We start from the raw sequence: 16,705 nt of genomic DNA, 5'->3' as shown, positions 1-16,705 counted from the left end.
CGCGCTGTGACGTGACGCGCGGCCGCCGCGCTGTACGGCCGGCGCGCTTTACGGCCGCCGCCGAGCCCCGCGGCGGTGCCGCTGCCGGTCTCTCGGGGGGCGATGGCGACGTACGTGAGCGAGCTGGAGGCGGCCAAGAAGAGCCTGAGCGAGGCGCTGGGCGAGAACGTGAAGCAGTGAGTGGGGGGCGGGGCCGGGGCGCAGCGCCGCGCTTGGCTGCCGCTCCTGGCTGCCGTGCCTGCCTGCCTGCCTGCCTGCCGCGCTTGGCTGCCGCTCCTGGCTGCCGCTCCTGGCTGCCGTGCCTGCCTGCCTGCCTGCTGTGCCTGCCTGCCGCGCTCGCCGGCCTCGGGGGCGCCGCTCCTGGCTGCCGTGCCGTGCCTGCCTGCCGCTCCTGGCTGCCGCGCCTGGCTCGGGGGCGCCTCGGGGGCGCCGCGCGTTGTCCCCGCGGCACGGCGCTGCCCCGGCGCTGCCCCGGCTCCTCTGAGCCGCCGGAGCGCAGCTTTCCCGTCGCTGTCAGCACTTTCCCCCTTCCGCGCTAGGTACTGGGCCAACTTGAAGCTGTGGTTCAAGCAAAAGATCAGCAAGGAGGAGTTTGACCTGGAGGCTCGCAGGCTTCTCACGCAGGACAATGGTAAGGAGCCACCTCGTGCTTCGTTTCTCGCCGGCTCTAATGCTCCCTTGCCCCCGCCAGGCCCGGGGGACCGCCTCCCTGCTGCGAGTTGCCTCTTGGCTGGGTAAGGTGCTGTGAGGGAAGGAAGGAGGGCCGAGGCTCCGGCAGCAAGAGGAGGTGGGAAGGGGGGAGGTGCCCGCGGCTGTCGGGGGCGGTCTCTCGGCGGGCCCGGCACTGGCAGGCGGTTTGGTCCTCTGCCGACGTGCCGCGACATCAAAGGTGCTGTTCTGTCGGTCCCGAGGCCTTTTCCTCCTTCTGCTTCCCTGTCCCCGTGGGGCTGCAGTTCCTCTGTGCTGCGCTGAGCAGGCGGTGCGGCTGGGGCAGCCAGGTGGCCTTGCAGCAGGCAGGTCTGCTCCCTGGCCTTTGGGGTGCTGAAGGGTGAGAGTCCTTCACCCTCAGCTCCCTGGGGCTCTGCAGAAGCTGGCCGTGCCGAGAGCCTGGTGGTGGCTCAGGGCTTCCATGTTTGTGGTGCCTGCAGGCAGGGACAGGGAGCTGGGTTTCCCTTGGCCTTCATGAGCCAAGCAGGATCCTGAAACTCCTCAGGAGGTTCATCTTTGCTCTTTCTAATGTGCAATTGCTCACTCTTTGCTCCTGTGGGGAAGCTCTTTCATGTTGCCTCCATGCCCCAGGGCTGGCTCCTAGGGGGCGGTTTCTAGCAAAGCCAGCAGCTGGCAGCAGCTGGTGGGGCAGGGGCAGGGGCAGCAGCTGGTGGGGCTGGTGGGGCAGGGGCAGCAGCTGGTGGGGCAGGGGCAGTGGCTGGTGGGGCAGGGGCAGCAGCTGATCCCCCTCTGAGGGGCTGAGTGCCCTAGGTGTTCCATGGTGTGTGCTGGGCTGGGGTGTGGGGCACAGCAAGAAGTGACCCAGCTGTTTCCATGCCCTGTGCAGTGTGCTCTTCGGAGGGGTGGCAGCAGCAGGTTCTGAGTCCAGCAGGAGAAAACAAGAAGGTTTCAGCTGCAAGCTGTGGCTGAGCAGCTGGGGGGAGAGCACAGCTGGGGCCAGGCAGTGAGGAGCTGCCCCTGGGGAGGGGGGCAGGCAGTGAGGAGCTGCCCCAGGGGCCCCTGGGGGTGCTCTGGGGGCTGAGGGGGTGCTGCTCTCTGTCTCTCCACAGTGCACTCTCACAACGACTTCCTCCTGGCCATTCTCACCCGATGCCAGATCCTGGTTTCTGCCCCAGGTAAGCCCTGAGAGGCCTCCCTGCAAGCAGTCAGAGGTGGCACTGTGCCAGCTCTCTGCCTGGCTTCTCCCCACAGCCCTCTGGCTCTCTGAGCCCTGCTGCTCCTGCTCCTCTTGCCGTGCAGGCAGGGCCAGCAGCTGCAGCTGGCTGCAGCAGAGTGCCTCTGCAGGGAGGCTGTGGCCAGGGCCAGGCTCTGGGAGGGGGAGGGTGGCCTGGCTTCTGGGCTAGGCCTGTGAGCTGCTGTGCTGAGGAGAGGCTGCTTGGTGCTGTGCTCACTGGGGCCTCTCTCTCCTCACTTGGCTCTGCTCTCTGCTGGGCTTGTCACTGAGATCAGGCACGTGGCTGACAGGAATGCTCCCTGGGAGAGAGGCTTCACTGACCCCAGCCCTCTGCAGGGGGTTACCCTTGTAGCTCAGCAGGCAGCTGGCCTGGCTGGCCTCAGGTGCTTTGCTCAGAGCCCCCAGTCCAGGGCAGGGCAGGGGCACAGCTGAGCTCAGCTCAGGGCAGGGGCTGGCAGGGGCATAGCTGAGCTCAGCTCAGGGCAGGGCAGGGGCTGGCAGGGGCACAGCTGAGCTCAGCTCAGGGCAGGGGCTGGCAGGGGCACAGCTGAGCTCAGCTCAGGGCAGGGGCTGGCAGGAGCACAGCTGAGCTCAGCTCAGGGCAGGGGCTGGCAGGGGCACAGCTGAGCTCAGCTCAGGGCAGGGGCTGGCAGGGGCACAGCTGAGCTCAGCTCAGGGCAGGGGCTGGCAGGGGCACAGCTGAGCTCAGCTCAGGGCAGGGGCTGGCAGGGGCACAGCTGAGCTCAGCTCAGGGCAGGGGCTGGCAGGGGCACAGCTGAGCTCAGCTCAGGGCAGGGGCTGGCAGGGGCACAGCTGAGCTCAGCTCAGGGCAGGGGCTGGCAGGGGCACAGCTGAGCTCAGCTCAGGGCAGGGGCTGGCAGGGGCACAGCTGAGCTCAGCTCAGGGCAGGGGCTGGCAGGGGCACAGCTGAGCTCAGCTCAGGGCAGGGGCTGGCAGGGGCACAGCTGAGCTCAGGGCAGGGCAGGGGCTGGCAGGGGCACAGCTGAGCTCAGCTCAGGGCAGGGGCTGGCAGGGGCACAGCTGAGCTCAGCTCAGGGCAGGGGCTGGCAGGGGCACAGCTGAGCTCAGCTCAGGGCAGGGGCTGGCAGGGGCACAGCTGAGCTCAGGGCAGGGCAGGGGCTGGCAGGGGCACAGTGCTGCCTGACACCTGCTGCAGTGCTGCCTGACACCAGCTGCAGTGCTGCAGTGCTGCCTGACACCAGCTGCAGTGCTGCCTGACACCAGCTGCAGGGGTTCTGGGGGGGTTATTATCTCCCCATGGCTCCTGGCTGGTGGATTGTGGCAGCAGGCTCTGCCATGCACTGCTGGTGCCCACCTCAGCAGGAGGATGCAGCTAAACCCCTCAGGAAGCCCTTTGCCCCCTGCCTGTGTGTGCAGGTCGTGTTCCACCAGCAGCTGCCCCTGCCAAGGCTTCAGCTGAGCCCCAGCCTCCTGTGGGGGAGGTTTGCTTTGTCGGTTTGGGTCTTTCCTGTGAGTGTGGGAAGCTCCAGGTAGCCAAGGACCCCCTGCAGGCAGGGCTGCAGTGCAGCTGAGCTGATGGCCTCCTGATGACAGCAGATGAGAGCTGGCTGGGAGAGCTGGAGGTGCTGGGGGCATCAGCCTGCCTGCCAGGGAGCAGCCACAGCTGCCTGCTTGGTACTCAGTGTGCCTGCAGCCTGAGCAGCCTGGCAGCCTGAGCAGGGTGAGCTGGCTGAGCTGGCTGCTCTCCCCCCTTGGCCATCTCCTTGGAGGTGCCAGAGGCTGGCTCCAGTGTGGCTGGGGAGTGCCTGAGGCATCAGAGTGCTGCCAGCACTGCACAGCAGCAGAGCTCCAGCCCCTGCTCTGCAGCAGCTGAACTGCCTGCAGAGCTGAGCTCAGCAGGCTGCCAGGGGGCAGGCAGGGCCCCAGCACAGGGCCTGCTGTGCCCTGAGGCAAAGAGGCTGCTGGCTTGCTGTGCAGTGCTGGGGGGGGAGGCCCTGGAGGCACAAGGCAGAGGCTGCCTCTGTAGCCAGGAGAGGGCTGTCCAGGCCTTGCCTTGCAGCTCTCACTCCCTGTCAGCAAGCATGGGCACATCCTTTGACCTTCAGTGTGCCTGAAGGAGTTGTGAGCAGGTCCTGGCAGTGCCCTGGCAGGCTCTCTGCCTTGCCCAGAGCTGTGAGTGCCAGGCTGTGGCTCTGCAGCTCCTTCCCTCCTCCTCCCAGCTCGGTGGGACAGCACTGATCAGCTGTGCTCTTTGACAGGGGCCAGGACAAAGCTTGCCAAGGGTGGTGGGGAGCAGTGAAGGCAGATGTCAGGAGTCAGGCTGCTTGGTCCTGCTGCTTAGCATCGGAGCTGAGCAGGAGTTGGTGGGAGGAGGATCTCCCTCTGGGCTAGCTCCTGCTGGAACAAGTGCATGCTCCTGCCTTGTCCCTTGCCTTGCAGGCTGTGCTCCTGCCTCTCCTTCTGCCGTGGGTTTGTGTGTGGAATGTGGACAGAAACCTCTGCCACAGTGATGGGATCTTGAGTGAGCCCAGAGGGCAAGGGGCTAGCAGTGGGAGGGAAGCACTGCCAGGAGCAGCCTCCCTGCTGAGTCCTAGCCCTGGGCCCTGGCTGCCAAGACGGGGCTAAAGGCTTAGCTGGAGCCAGCTGGCTCAGGCTTTCTTGTGTGAGTGGCTTCCTCCTGGCCCCGGGGCAGCAGCAGCTGCTGAGCAGGGCTTTCTCTCTCCTGTCTGCAGAGGGTGCTGGGTCCCTGCCATGGCCAGGGGGCTCTGCAGCCAAGCCTGGGAAGCCCAAGGGGAAGAAGAAGATCTCCTCGGTTCGACAGAAGTTTGATGTGAGTGTGCATGGCCCCGGGGCCTGGGGCCCAGCCTCTGCCTGCTGCTGTCCCCGGGGGGAGGAGTGCAGTGCTGGAGGCCAGAGCTGAGCCCTGGGCTGGGGAAAGGGGGGGGGCTGGGGGCTGCTGCCTCTCTCTTGGGAGGCAGGCTGCCGTGTGGCACAGCTTGGCTGGGCACTGGAGAATCCCTGGGAGGCTCTCTAAACGCCCAAGCTGCCAGAGCCTGCGTTCCAGGGGCTGGTGAGAGGTAGCTGTGGCTCTGCCTTGCCCTGCTGGGAGGAGCTGCTGTTTGCTGTGGGCTGGGGAGGGAGGTTTGGCCTCGGCGAGCCGGAGCCTGCCCTAACGCTGTGCCCACAACAGCACCGATTCCAGCCTCAGAACCCCCTGTCTGGAGCCCAGCAGTTTGTGGCAAAGGACCCCCAGGAGGAGGATGACCTGAAGCTGTGCTCTCACACCATGATGCTGCCCACTCGAGGCCAGCTGGAGGGCAGGATGATTGTGACGGCCTACGAGCACGGGCTGGACAACGTCACCGAGGAGGCGGTCACCGCCGTGGTGCTGGCCGTGGAGGTGAGGCAGCAGTGCCCTGTGTGCAGCAGGGGGCAGCCCCCCTGAGGAGCAGCCCCCCTGAGGGGCAGCCCCCCTGAGGAGCACCCCCCTGAGGAGCACCCCCCTGGGGGGCAGCTGCTGCTCTAAGGGTGCAGTTGCCTCGGCAGGAGGGGGATGAGAAGCGAAGGGCTGCCAGGTTTGTGGCATCCCGGATGGAGGCCTCAGAGTTCTGCCCTGCCAGCGTTAAGCACCTGCCCACGAGGGGCTCCTGGCACGGTCAGGGGGCTGCTCTGGGACAAGGCCCAGGCTGGGCACTCTCACAGCTCTGGCAGTGCCAGGGGCAGCAGGGTGCCCAGGCTGGGCACTCTCACAGCTCTGACAGTGCCAGGGGCAGCAGGGTGCCCAGGCTGGGCACACAGCTCTGACAGTGCCACCTGCCCTGTCTGCAGCTGCCTCAGCTGGAGCTGCTGTGCCCTGCCCTCGGCCCCCTCCCGCTCAGCTCTCTGTAGTGCGGAGCGCTGCCTGCCTCCGGCCCCTGGGTGAGGCCGCTGGGAGGGGCAGGGCGGGGCAGGGGTGGAGCAGCAGGCGTGGTGAGGGGGTTGTGCCCTGCAGAGCCACCTGAAGGACATCCTGAGCTCGGTGATCTCCAGGAGGAAGGCCTACCGGCTGCGGGACGGCCACTTCCGCTACGCCCTGGGCAGCAACGTCAGCCCCCAGCCCTACCTGCGCAACAGCGTCGCCGCCTACCACTGCCTGCTGGAGGGGTACGGAGCCCTGCCCTGCCCGCCCTGCCCGCGCCGCCCTGCCCTGCCCGCCCTGCCTGCGCCGCCCTGCCCGCCCTGCCCCGCCCTGCCCTGCCCACGCCGCCCTGCCCGCCCTGCCCGCCCTGCCCGCCCTGCGCGCGCCGCCCCGCCCTGCCCGCGCCGCCCCGCCCTGCCCTGCCCGCGCCGCCCCGCCCTGCCCGCACCGCCCTGCCCGCCCTGCGCGCGCCGCCCCGCCCTGCCCGCGCCACCCCCGCCCTGCCCTGCCCGCCCTGCCCGCGCCGCCCTGCCCTGCCTGCGCCGCCCTGCCCTGCGCGCGCCGCCCTGCCCTGCCCGCCCCGCCCTGCCCGCCCTGCCCTGCCCGCCCTGCCCGTGCCGCCCTGCCCACCCTGCCCGCCCTGCCCTGCCCGCCCTGCCCTGCACATGCCGCCCTGCCCTGCCCGCCCTGCCCGCGCCGCCCTGCCCTGCCCTGCACGCAGCTCTCCAGCCTGCAGCTGCCCTCCTGTGCCCTCGGGAGCAGCTGCTTGCGCTGGTGTTCAGCTGTCACACTCGGAAGGCTTCGCTGCAGGGAGCTGAACAGGGAGAGCAGGAGGGCAGCAGGGCTGGGCAGGGGTCTGGGGCACAGCCCTGGGAGGAGAGGCTGAGGGAGCTGGGGTTGCTTAGCCTGGAGAAGAGGAGGCTCAGGGGAGACCTTCTTGCTCTCTGCAGCTACCTGAAAGGTGGTTGTAGCTGGGAGGGGGTTGGGCTCTTCTCCCAGGCAGCCAGCACCAGAACAAGAGGACACAGTCTCAGGCTGTGCCAGGGGAGGTTTAGGCTGGAGGTGAGGAGAAAGTTCTTCCCCAGCAAGAGAGATTGGCCACTGGGATGTGCTGCCCAGGGAGGTGGTGGAGTCCCCATCCCTGGAGGTGTTCAAGACAGGCTTGGATGAGGCCCTTGGTGCCGTGGTTGAGTTGATCAGATGGTGCTGGGGGCAGGTTGGTCTGGATGAGCTCTGAGGCCTGTTCCAGCCTGGTTCATTCTGTGCTTCTCGGCAGTGGAGTTCAGGGTCATGTGAAGTCTCTCTCCCTTGCTGTGCTTGTCTGACAATTCATGAAGGTGCCCCCAGGCCTCTGAATGCCCTCAGCCAGTGCTGGCTTTTGGGAGCTGTAGTGAGTGGCACAAGAGCTCTGCTGCTTCCAGGGCTGCTGCTGCCTCTGGGTCGCTGCTGTTGTGCCCCAGGGGTGTGATGCCAGGGAGGGCCTGCAGGGCACTGCCAGCCTGTCACCTGCAAACTGGTGTGTTCATGGTGCCTTGGTGTGCCTGTCCAGGTGGCAGAGCTTCAAGGTCATCTTGTTTTCCAGTGCCTCAGTGTCAAAACAGCCTGGGCTGTGTGTCTGCCAGCGTGAGAAGCCAGCAGTGTTTGTCTGTGGCAGCTCCCAGCCGCTGACAGGAGGTTGTGGGTGGTTGAAGGTCTGGTGGCAGCGCTGCCAGTGCAGTCCACACCACACAGCTCTGCCTGATACCTGATGCAGTTCCATTCAGTGGTGTGGGTGGCTTCCTTTTTATTCATGCTGGATAGAAACTGCTGCCTGTAAATGCTGCCTGCAGCAAGAGAAGTGTGGCCAGCAGGGCCAGGGAGGGGATTCTGCCCCTCTGCTCCACTCTGCTGAGACCACAGCTGCAGCTCTGGGGCCAGTGCTGGAGCCTCTGTGCCAGGGAGGCTCTGGAGGTGCTGGAAGGTGTCCAGAGCAGGGCCAGGAGGAGGAGCAGAGGACTGGAGCTGCTCTGCTGTGAGGACAGACTGAGGGAGTTGGGGTTGGGGTTGTGCAGACTGGAGAGGAGAAGACTCCCAGGAGACCTCATTGTGGCCTTGCAGGATCTGCAGGGGGCTCCAAGAGAGCTGGGGAGGGACTTGTGAGGGTGTCAGGGAGGGATAGGACTGGGGGGGATGGAGCAGAACTAGAAGTGGGGAGATTGAGATTGGCTGTGAGGAAGAAGTTGTTCCCCATGAGGGTGGTGAGAGCCTGGCACAGGCTGCCCAGGGAGGTGGTGGAAGCCTCCTGCCTGGAGGTGTTTGCAGCCAGGCTGGAGGTGGCTGTGAGCAACCTGCTGTGGTGTGAGGTGTCCCTGCCCATGGCAGGGGGTTGGGGCTGGCTGATGCTTGGGGTCCCTTCCAACCGTGGCCCTTGTATGGCTCCAGGGGCTGCCCAGGGCAGTTCAGCTCAGCAGAGTGAGGCTGCAGCCTGGGGGGGAGGGGTTGGTGCTGCTTGTGCTGCAGAAGTTCTCAGGCAGGTACAGCACCTCCTGCGGGCAGTCAGGCAGCACAGGAGAGCCAGGCCTGGGGCCAAGGCCCTGCCGGGTGCCGGAGGGGTTGCGGGGTGCCGGGCGGGGCGCGGGGTGCCGGGCGGGGCGCGGGGGTGCCGGGCGGAGGGGGTGCGGGGTGCCCGGCAGAGCGGGTGCAGGGTGCCGGGCGGGTGCAGTGTGCCGGGCGGGGCGGGTGCGGGGTGCCCGGCAGAGCGGGTGCAGGGTGCCGGGCGGGGCGGGTGCCGGGCGGGGCGGGTGCCGGGCGGGGCGGGTGCGGGGTGCCCGGCGGGGCGGGTGCCGGGCGGGTGCAGTGTGCCCGGCGGGGCGGGTGCGGGGTGCCGGGCGGGGCGGGTGCGGGGTGCCCGGCGGGGCGGGTGCCCGGCGGGGCGGGTGCGGGGTGCCCGGCGGGGCGGGTGCCGGGCGGGTGCAGTGTGCCCGGCGGGGCGGGTGCGGGGTGCCGGGCGGGGCGGGTGCGGGGTGCCCGGCGGGGCGGGTGCCCGGCGGGGCGGGTGCGGGGTGCCCGGCGGGGCGGGTGCCCGGCGGGTGCAGTGTGCCCGGCGGGGCGGGTGCGGGGTGCCGGGCGGGGCGGGTGCGGGGTGCCCGGCGGGGCGGGTGCCCGGCGGGGCGGGTGCGGGGTGCCGGGCGGGGCGGGTGCCCGGCGGGGCGGGTGCGGGGTGCCCGGCGGGGCGGGTGCCGGGCGGGTGCAGTGTGCCCGGCGGGGCGGGTGCGGGGTGCCGGGCGGGGCGGGTGCGGGGTGCCCGGCGGGGCGGGTGCCCGGCGGGGCGGGTGCAGTGTGCCCGGCGGGGCGGGTGCCGGGCGGGTGCAGTGTGCCGGGCGGGGCGGGTGCGGGGTGCCCGGCGGGGCGGGTGCGGGGTGCCCGGCGGGGCGGGTGCCCGGCGGGGCGGGTGCAGTGTGCCCGGCGGGGCGGGTGCCGGGCGGGGCGGGTGCGGGGTGCCCGGCGGGGCGGGTGCCCGGCGGGGCGGGTGCGGGGGTGCCGGGCGGGTGCGGGGTGCCGGGCGGGTGCGGGGTGCCCGGCGGGGCGGGTGCGGGGTGCCGGGCAGGGCGGGTGCCGGGCGGGGCGGGTGCCGGGCAGAGCGGGTGCCCGGCTGGCAGGTTCCCAGCCCGCTCTCTCTCTCCACAGCCCCCCCAGCTGCGGGCCGCCCTCGGGCGGGCAGAGCCTGGCGCCGCCGCCGCCGCCTGACGACGCGGAGCAGCAGGCAGCTCTCCTGCTGGCCTGCTCCGGGGCGCCCCTGCCCGCCTGCCTGCCCCCAGTCAACATGTATGACCTGTTGGAGGCCCTGCAGGTGCGCGGGGGCGCGGCGCTCGCTCCGGGCTGCGCTTCGTGCGCGGTGTCCCTTCCCTCGCGGCTCCCTGGCCCTGGCCTGTTCTGCCGCTGGGCAGTGGCTGACGCGGCTGATGCTTAGCAGCTGCTCTGATGCTTCGCAGCTGCTCTGCTGCCCTGGGTCAGAGCTGGTGAGGAAAGCCCTTGGAGCCGTGTGGGAAGGGGCACCTCTTCCTCTGTGGCAGGAGTGCAGAGGCTGCGTCAGAACTGAGCTAGGCTGAGGCTTGTGCAGCAAAATGTCCTGCCTGCCGTGTCTCCTCCTGATCCCCCTGTTCCACCTGGCTCCTGAAGGGCCCTAGTGTGCAGCCTCATGCACTGAACTAGCTGTGCTCACCCCAGCCCTGGGGAGGTGCCCAAGGAGAGCTCCATGGTTCACCACGGGCATACATCCCATGGAGGTGCAGTATGCCTGTGGGTCTCTCCCTCTCTGGGGAGATCCAGGCTGCTTTGAACACCTCCTGGTAGCTGCAAGAGATTCTCCCTGATCCCTGTTGTCAACAGGCCTTGGGATTTTGTCTCCTAGGCTCTGGAGGCAGAGCCTCCCCTGTGACAGCTGCAATCCAGCATTCCTCCTGTGCTTACTCAGAGCTGGGTTTAGGGCTTGTGACAATCCATTCTCAGCCACTGGGGGAGCAGGGGGAGCACCTCCCTACCATGGAGGTGTTAGCTGGGGGGTGGCTGCTGTGGCAGTGCTGGCCAGGTGCAGCCCTCCTCCTGTGTTCCTGCTCTGCAAGGGTGGCTTTCTTGACCATCCCATAGCAGAGGGAGGTTCTTCAGGGTGTCAGGGAGGGATAGGACTGGGGGGGATGGAGCAGAGCTAGAAGTGGGGAGATTGAGATTGGCTGTGAGGAAGAAGTTGTTCCCCAGGAGGGTGGTGAGAGCCTGGCACAGGCTGCCCAGGGAGGTGGTGGAAGCCTCCTGCCTGGAGGTATTTGCAGCCAGGCTGGATGTGGCTGTGAGCAACCTGCTGTGGTGTGAGGTGTCCCTGCCCATGGCAGGGGGGTTGGGGCTGGCTGAGCCTTGAGCTCCCTTCCAGCCCTGGCAGCTCTGTGATTCAGTAGGCAGTGTGGGGAAATCAGTTTGAAAGGATGAGAGTTGTTTGCTACCATCTTCTCTACCTGCAGGTGCACAAGGAAGTGATCCCTGCCCACACTGTCTATGCTCTGAACATTGAGAGGATTGTGATGAAGCTCTGGCACCCCAACCACGAGGAGCTGCAGCAGGACAGGATCCACCGCCAGCGCCTGGCCGCCAGGGAGGGCCTCCTGCTCTGCTAGAGCTGGCTGCAGGCCTGGGGTGCCTTTGGTGCTGTGCCCTGGGACTGGCACTCAGGTGCCTCCGGGCCAGCACTGCAAGGCTGATGCAAGCTAGCAGTCAGCTTTGCCTATGGAATGTGAGTGACTTGTGGGACAGGAGCCTGCAGCCTGTGCAGCCACCCCACGGAGCTGGGAGGGGGAAACAAGAGATCTGTCTGCAGAGACTTGGGGGGGGGTGAGGGGGGGTGTGGGGGGTGTGTGGGGGTGGGGTGTTTGTGTGTCTGTTGCTTTGTTTGGGGTTTTCAAGGAAAAAGAAAGGTGGGAGTGGCAGGAGCTGGGTTTCAGTCGGGGGTTGTGTTTTCTCCTGTCAGCAGCTGGGCTCTGCCTGTCTGCCCTCCCCCCTGTCACACCTCTCCCCGTGGGGGCCATGCAGATCCCTGTGAGAGAGGAAATTCCACTGCTGTGTTTTGGATACTCTGCTGTCTCCCTGTGTGTTCCTCAGGGCTGAGGGGAATAGGCAGCTTACAACAGGAGGACTCTGTTGAAGTGTCTTAGTTCCTGCCTTACCTGGGTTGAACCACTCCTGTGGGGGCACCTGCTGGGGGATGGCTTAGCCTTACTGTGCCTCCAGAGAGCAGAACTGGAGCAGCTTGCTCTGGGGCAACGTGAAAGGGAAGCTCCTGGCTCTCCTCTGCTTGGGCAGTGTTTGGAGAGCAGAGCCATCATCTCTCCACTTCCCCTGCAGTTTCTTCTCTGCTGCACCCCCAGGACTGGAGAGGGTGCAGGTCCCTGGTGCTTCCTCCCAGGAGTGCCGATGCTGGCCCAGAGCTGCAGCCAGGGGCTGTGCAGCTGTCAGCTGCAGTCTGGCTCCCCTGCATGCCCTGCTGGGGTGTGCTGGGGGCTGGGCACAGCAGGGGGCAGGGCCTGTGCCGGGAGCCGTGGCTCTCCTGGTGCTAGGAGTGAGAAGCAGCCGGGGGAGCCGGCAGCGGGGGCAGGCAGCAGGAGCTGGCAGCGGGGGCAGGCAGCAGGGGCCGGCAGTGGTACTCGCGGCAGGCAGAGCCTCAGGCTGTGGCTGGGAGGGGAGGGGGCGGGGGGGGTGGGAGCTTTGTTGCGGTGCCTGCCTCGGGTCTGTTGTGTGTTGAAGCACCGGCAGCTACTCAGGGGCAGCCTTCGCCTGGAAGCTGACCCCGGTGGCTTTCATGTGAGGGTTTTAAGGGCAGCACTGGAGCTGGGTGCGTGGCAAGCTCATCAGGCCTGCCCGGGTGAGGACTCGGGGTGTGGGAGGGGGATTTCCCAGGCCATTGTTATGCTGCTGCTGGAAAATGAAAGCACTGAGCTTGTTTGCCAGCAGCTCTGTGGCGGCTCTGTGGATCCGAAGAGAGCAGGCAGCCCCTGGCAGCATCCCCAGGGAGTTCTGAAGCACAGCAGCCGGTGTGGCAGGGGCAGGGCCTCTGTGCTCCCCTTGCCCGTGCTAGGGGAGGGCTCTGCAGGCAGTCCTGCTCTGAAGAGCTGAGTCTGTTCCTCAGCAAACTAAGTGTTGTTTGGGACACCTGCTGGGCAGCAAGGACCCGGGCGAGGCAGTTCTGTCAGCCCCCTGTCACAGCTGGGAAAGCTCTCCCACGAAGCAGGAGGACTCTTGAAGTGTGCTTCATGGACTGAGCTGCAAGGGATGTCTGGAGGCTGCTGTGTCCACCCCCTGCTGCAGGCAGGGCTCAGCTCAAAGGCAGAGCAGGCTGCGTGGCTGTGGTGGCATTTCCTGCACCAGTGTGTGACCCTGCTGCTGGGGAAGGCTTTGCCTGCCTCTCCTCAGGATTCCTCACCTTGTGCCTGCTGCTCTTCAGCTTGCCCTGTTGCCCTGTGGCCCTCTCCAGAGGGTGCCAGGTCACAGCAAGCTCTCCCCTTGCCTTCCCTCCAGGCCCAGCAAACCTGGCTCTCTTTTGCACACATCCAGCCCAAACCATCTTGGCCATCTCCACTGAGCTGCTTGTGGTACATCCCTGTCCTTGTGCTGGGGAGCCCCCGGTGGACACAGCTCCCAGCTGGAGCCCCTTGCTGCTGTGCTCCTGCTAGCAGTTTGCCTGTGCTGTGTGTGGGCACTGCAGAGTTGCTTGTCCAGCTGATCACCTCCAGGTCCTTCCCTGCCAAGCTGCTTGCTTGCCTTTTGCCTCCAGCCTGTGCTGCAGGAGGCTACTCCATCCTCCTAGCAGGGTTGTGCATTTGCCATTAAACTTCTTGAGGTTCCTCTTGCTCTGCTCTTCCAACCTGGCTGGGTCCCTCCAGTGTTTGAACCACTCCTCCCAGCTGGCTCTCATCTGCAGCTGGCTGCCCGTGTGCTCCATCCCATGCTCTGGGTCAGCAGCAATGGTACTACAGCATAAGGAGGCTCAGTGTTGACTCCAAAGTGTTGGTCCCAGGGTTGAGTGCCACTGGTAACCAGCAGCCAGCCCTGGGGACCTGCCCTGAGGTGGGTCCTGGAGCCCTGTGGGGCTGGTGGCTTTCACTGTAATAGCAGCTAAGCCTTCACTGTGGCACTCAGCCACCTAAAATGAGGGACCCCTGAGTTCTGAAGCAGCAGCTCTAGATGGCACTGGAATCAGCTGGGAGGATGCCTCCTGCCCCAGGAGCCACCAGGAGCATGGTTTGCACAGCAGCAAGCAGCTGATGAGTGTACAGAGCCAGGGCTCAGGCACTGCTCTTTGCCTTCCCCAGGTGGACAGAGACCTCTGCTCGTGCTGAGGTCAGGGCACCTCCCCTGTCTCCTGAGGAGTCCTTCTGGAGTGTCCTGGGCATCCTGATGCAGACCCAGCTGGGGGGGTGTAGAGCAATGGCAGCATCAAGGTGCAGATTCCTTCTGGGTGAAGCACAGCCTGCTGGCCAGCACAGAGCTGCTGCTCTCACCTGCCTCAGGCCCTGACTGCTCATGGTCCAAGGTCCTGGTCTGGGAGGTTCATTTCTCTTTAGATGACCCAGGACAAAGGCAGCAGTGAGCTGCACCTGGACAGGGAAGGTGTGAGGGTGTTTCCTCACCATGAAGTGACGAGGGGTTTGTAGCATTTCTGATTCCCTTGCCAGGAAATGAGTTTGTCTCCAGGTAACATCTGTCCAGAGGGGGCTCTGGGACTGCAGACCATCCTCGGCCTGAGGCAGCTCAGGTGGAGCAGGGGAGGCCTGTGCTTGGGCTCTTGTTCCTGCCTGAGGGCCACTGGAGTGAGGACACAAAGCTGCTGCATTTGAGCAGTAGGAGGTGCTGCTGGGGGCCCTGACCTCCCTGCAGTGGGCACAGTGTGGAGGACCACCTGAAGCTGCCACCCTGGGCGGTGCTGGTGGCCTCCTTGCCAGCTCAGGTGTGCCTGGTGGAGCCATTCCCACTGCACAGCCTGCAGGCAGGCCCTGTGCCACAGGCCTGGCCCTTACCCTTTCCCCCTGGGGCCAGTGGCTGGGGCCCTGTGCCTGGGAGCAGGGCTGGCTGCTGGCTGGGAGGGCAGCTGGAGCTGCTGCCCAGACGAACCCTGGAGGAGCTGTCTCTGGGCAGAGCTGCCTGGGAGGGGGCAGGCTCCAGCTGGCTGCCTGGCTGGGGGGTGGTGGTGTTTATCACTGAAAACAACACTGTTTCCATTTGAATTTCTGAAACCAGTTTCCCATCACTGGGTTGTTGAGGCCTTTGCTGAAAAGTTCCACAATCAGATAGCTGCTTGGGTGCAGTGACAGCTGCTTCTGAAACCCCTTTCACTGTCAGGGAGAGAGGAGCTGGGGGTGCTGCTGTCTCAGGGAGGGCTGCTTGGCTTGGCCACTCAGCAGCCCTTCCACTCTCCCAGGTTCCAGCTGCTCAACCTGGATCAGCTCTTTGAAGGCCTTGAGCCCTTGTTGGGGAGTGCAGAGGTAGTGTTGCTGCCTGTGTGTGGACACAAGCCTGCTCCCCTCTTGCTTCCTTCCCTCCATGTACACAGCTGCCCAGCTGCTCTCTCAGCCCTGGAGGGTGGCTGTGGCTAAGCAGCCTTCCCTGGCAGTTCCTGCTGCAGCCACTCTCTGCTGTGCCCCTGTAAGGCAGGACAGGGGGAGTGAGAGCTGCCTGCTGGCTTTGAGGCTGTGCCCAGGATGGAGCTGAGGCCCATCCCCATCACTGAGGCTTCACCCCCTCCCCCAGCCCAGCTCTCCTGTCTTTTGCAGGAGCTGCCCAGCAGAACAAGTGCAGGACTGCACTCAGCCTTGCTTTCAGCTGAGCCCCCCCTGGTGCTGTCTGATGCAGCAGGCACAGGCTTTGCCAGCCGGTGCCAGGGGGATGTGTCCAGCCCGGTGTGCTCCCTGAGGTGCTGTGGGCTCCATCACCCCCTCAGGCAGGCAGGGGCTGAGCTGCAGCATTTGTGCCTTCAGAGTGCCCTCAGGTGGGAAAAAACTAGCAGAGAGACAAAGGCAAACAGCCCTGCAGGGCAGGCTCCCAGAGGCACCTTTGGAATGTGCCACCTGGGAGGGCTGAGGGTTGCTGAGGGGTGGCACTGGCCAGGCAGAACACAGAGCCCTGCCCTGCCTTGCACAAGTGATGTGAAGATGTACAGCCAGGAGGGAGCAGCCTGCCTGCTGCCTCGAGGTGCTGGCCCCCTCCCAGCCCCCAGTGGCCCCCTCAGTAGGCAACAGGGGGCAAGTGAGGCCAGATGGCCTGGGTTCCACGCTGCTGCAGGGCTAGCTGCTGGTGGTGGGGTCAGGGAAGGAGGCTGCAGCAACCCAGGCTGCCTGGCTGGTGGCGATGCTGCTCAGCAGGGAGCAGCAGGAGCGTCCCTGGCCCTGGGGGAGCAGGAGCTGCCGGCAGCCCCCGGGGACATCAAACCAGCTAAGGTAAGCAAAGGAGCAAGACCTCAGAGATGTGCTTAACCACAGCCCTGCTGCTGCCTCTGCTCCGGGAATCAACCGAGGCTTCCCCCTGCTGAGGCTTCCGAAGGTGCCCGTGGGCTGCCTCGGGGCTGGGGGTGTGTCAAGTCAGGCAGGGACCCAGCCCTGGGGAAGCACAACCTCAGCATTGCTGGGGAGCAGGGCAGGAGCAGGCAGAGCACAGCACCCATGAACAGCTCCGTGGGCATCACGGCAAGGGCAGGCTGTGTCCTGGTGCCCCTAACACTTCTGCTCCCCCAGGCACTCTATGGCTCTGGTATTGCTCCTAGAGCCAGGGAGGATGTGACAAGCAAGAGGCCTGTGCCCGCCTGGCCCCGCAGCAGCCTGCCCCCGCAGCAGCCTGGCCCCGCAGCCGCTTGGCCCCGCAGCAGCCTGGCCCCGCAGCCGCCTGCCCCCGCAGCCGCCTGGCCCCGCAGCAGCCTGCCCCCCGCAGCCGCCTGCCCCCGCAGCCGCCTGCCCCCGCAGCCGCCTGGCCCCGCAGCCGCCTGGCCCCGCAGCAGCCTGGCCCCGCAGCAGCCTGCCCCCTCAGCCCCCTGCCCCCGCAGCAGCCTGGCCCCGCAGCAGCCTGCCCCCTCAGCCCCCTGCCCCCGCAGCAGCTTGGCCCCGCAGCAGCCTGGCCCCGCAGCAGCCTGCCCCCTCAGCCCCCTGCCCCCGCAGCAGCCTGGCCCCGCAGCAGCCTGCCCCCGCAGCAGCCTGCCCCCGCAGCAGCCTGCCCCCGCAGCCGCCTGGCCCCGCAGCAGCCTGGCCCCGCAGCCGCCTGGCCCCGCAGCAGCCTGGCCCCGCAGCAGCCTGCCCCCGCAGCCGCCTGGCCCCGCAGCAGCCTGGCCAGGCGCTGGAGGCACAGCTGGGCGCCCCCAGCTGCTCGCTGCCCGGGCTGGTGTGTGTTCCTGTGGCTGCTCATTGCTCTGGCACCAC

General features: G+C 66.8%; 1 protein-coding gene across 2 annotated transcripts; it reads left to right on the top strand.

The window, feature by feature from the left end:
* The first annotated feature begins 14 nt into the window (after positions 1-14).
* TADA1 (transcriptional adaptor 1) lies at positions 15-11,135 on the top strand. 2 transcript variants are annotated; one of them, XM_068164619.1, is made up of 8 exons: positions 15-176; positions 540-631; positions 1,779-1,844; positions 4,618-4,715; positions 5,076-5,285; positions 5,877-6,028; positions 9,450-9,612; positions 10,775-11,135. In XM_068164619.1, the coding sequence occupies exons 1-8, from the start codon at positions 103-105 to the stop codon at positions 10,925-10,927; spliced, it is 1,008 nt and encodes a 335-aa protein (XP_068020720.1). In that variant the 5' UTR covers positions 15-102; the 3' UTR covers positions 10,928-11,135. The 2 variants fall into 2 exon arrangements, with proteins under 2 accessions (XP_068020720.1, XP_068020721.1); XM_068164620.1 differs by lacking the exon at positions 540-631 and having other exon boundaries at positions 102-176.
* The last annotated feature ends 5,570 nt before the right edge of the window (positions 11,136-16,705 follow it).

Source organism: Melanerpes formicivorus, unplaced genomic scaffold, assembly GCF_026170545.1.
Source record: "Melanerpes formicivorus ecotype bairdi unplaced genomic scaffold, bMelFor1.0.p_v2 SCAF_81, whole genome shotgun sequence".
NCBI classification, from domain to species: Eukaryota; Metazoa; Chordata; class Aves; order Piciformes; family Picidae; genus Melanerpes; species Melanerpes formicivorus.
This window is presented reverse-complemented; position numbering and strand designations above follow the sequence as displayed.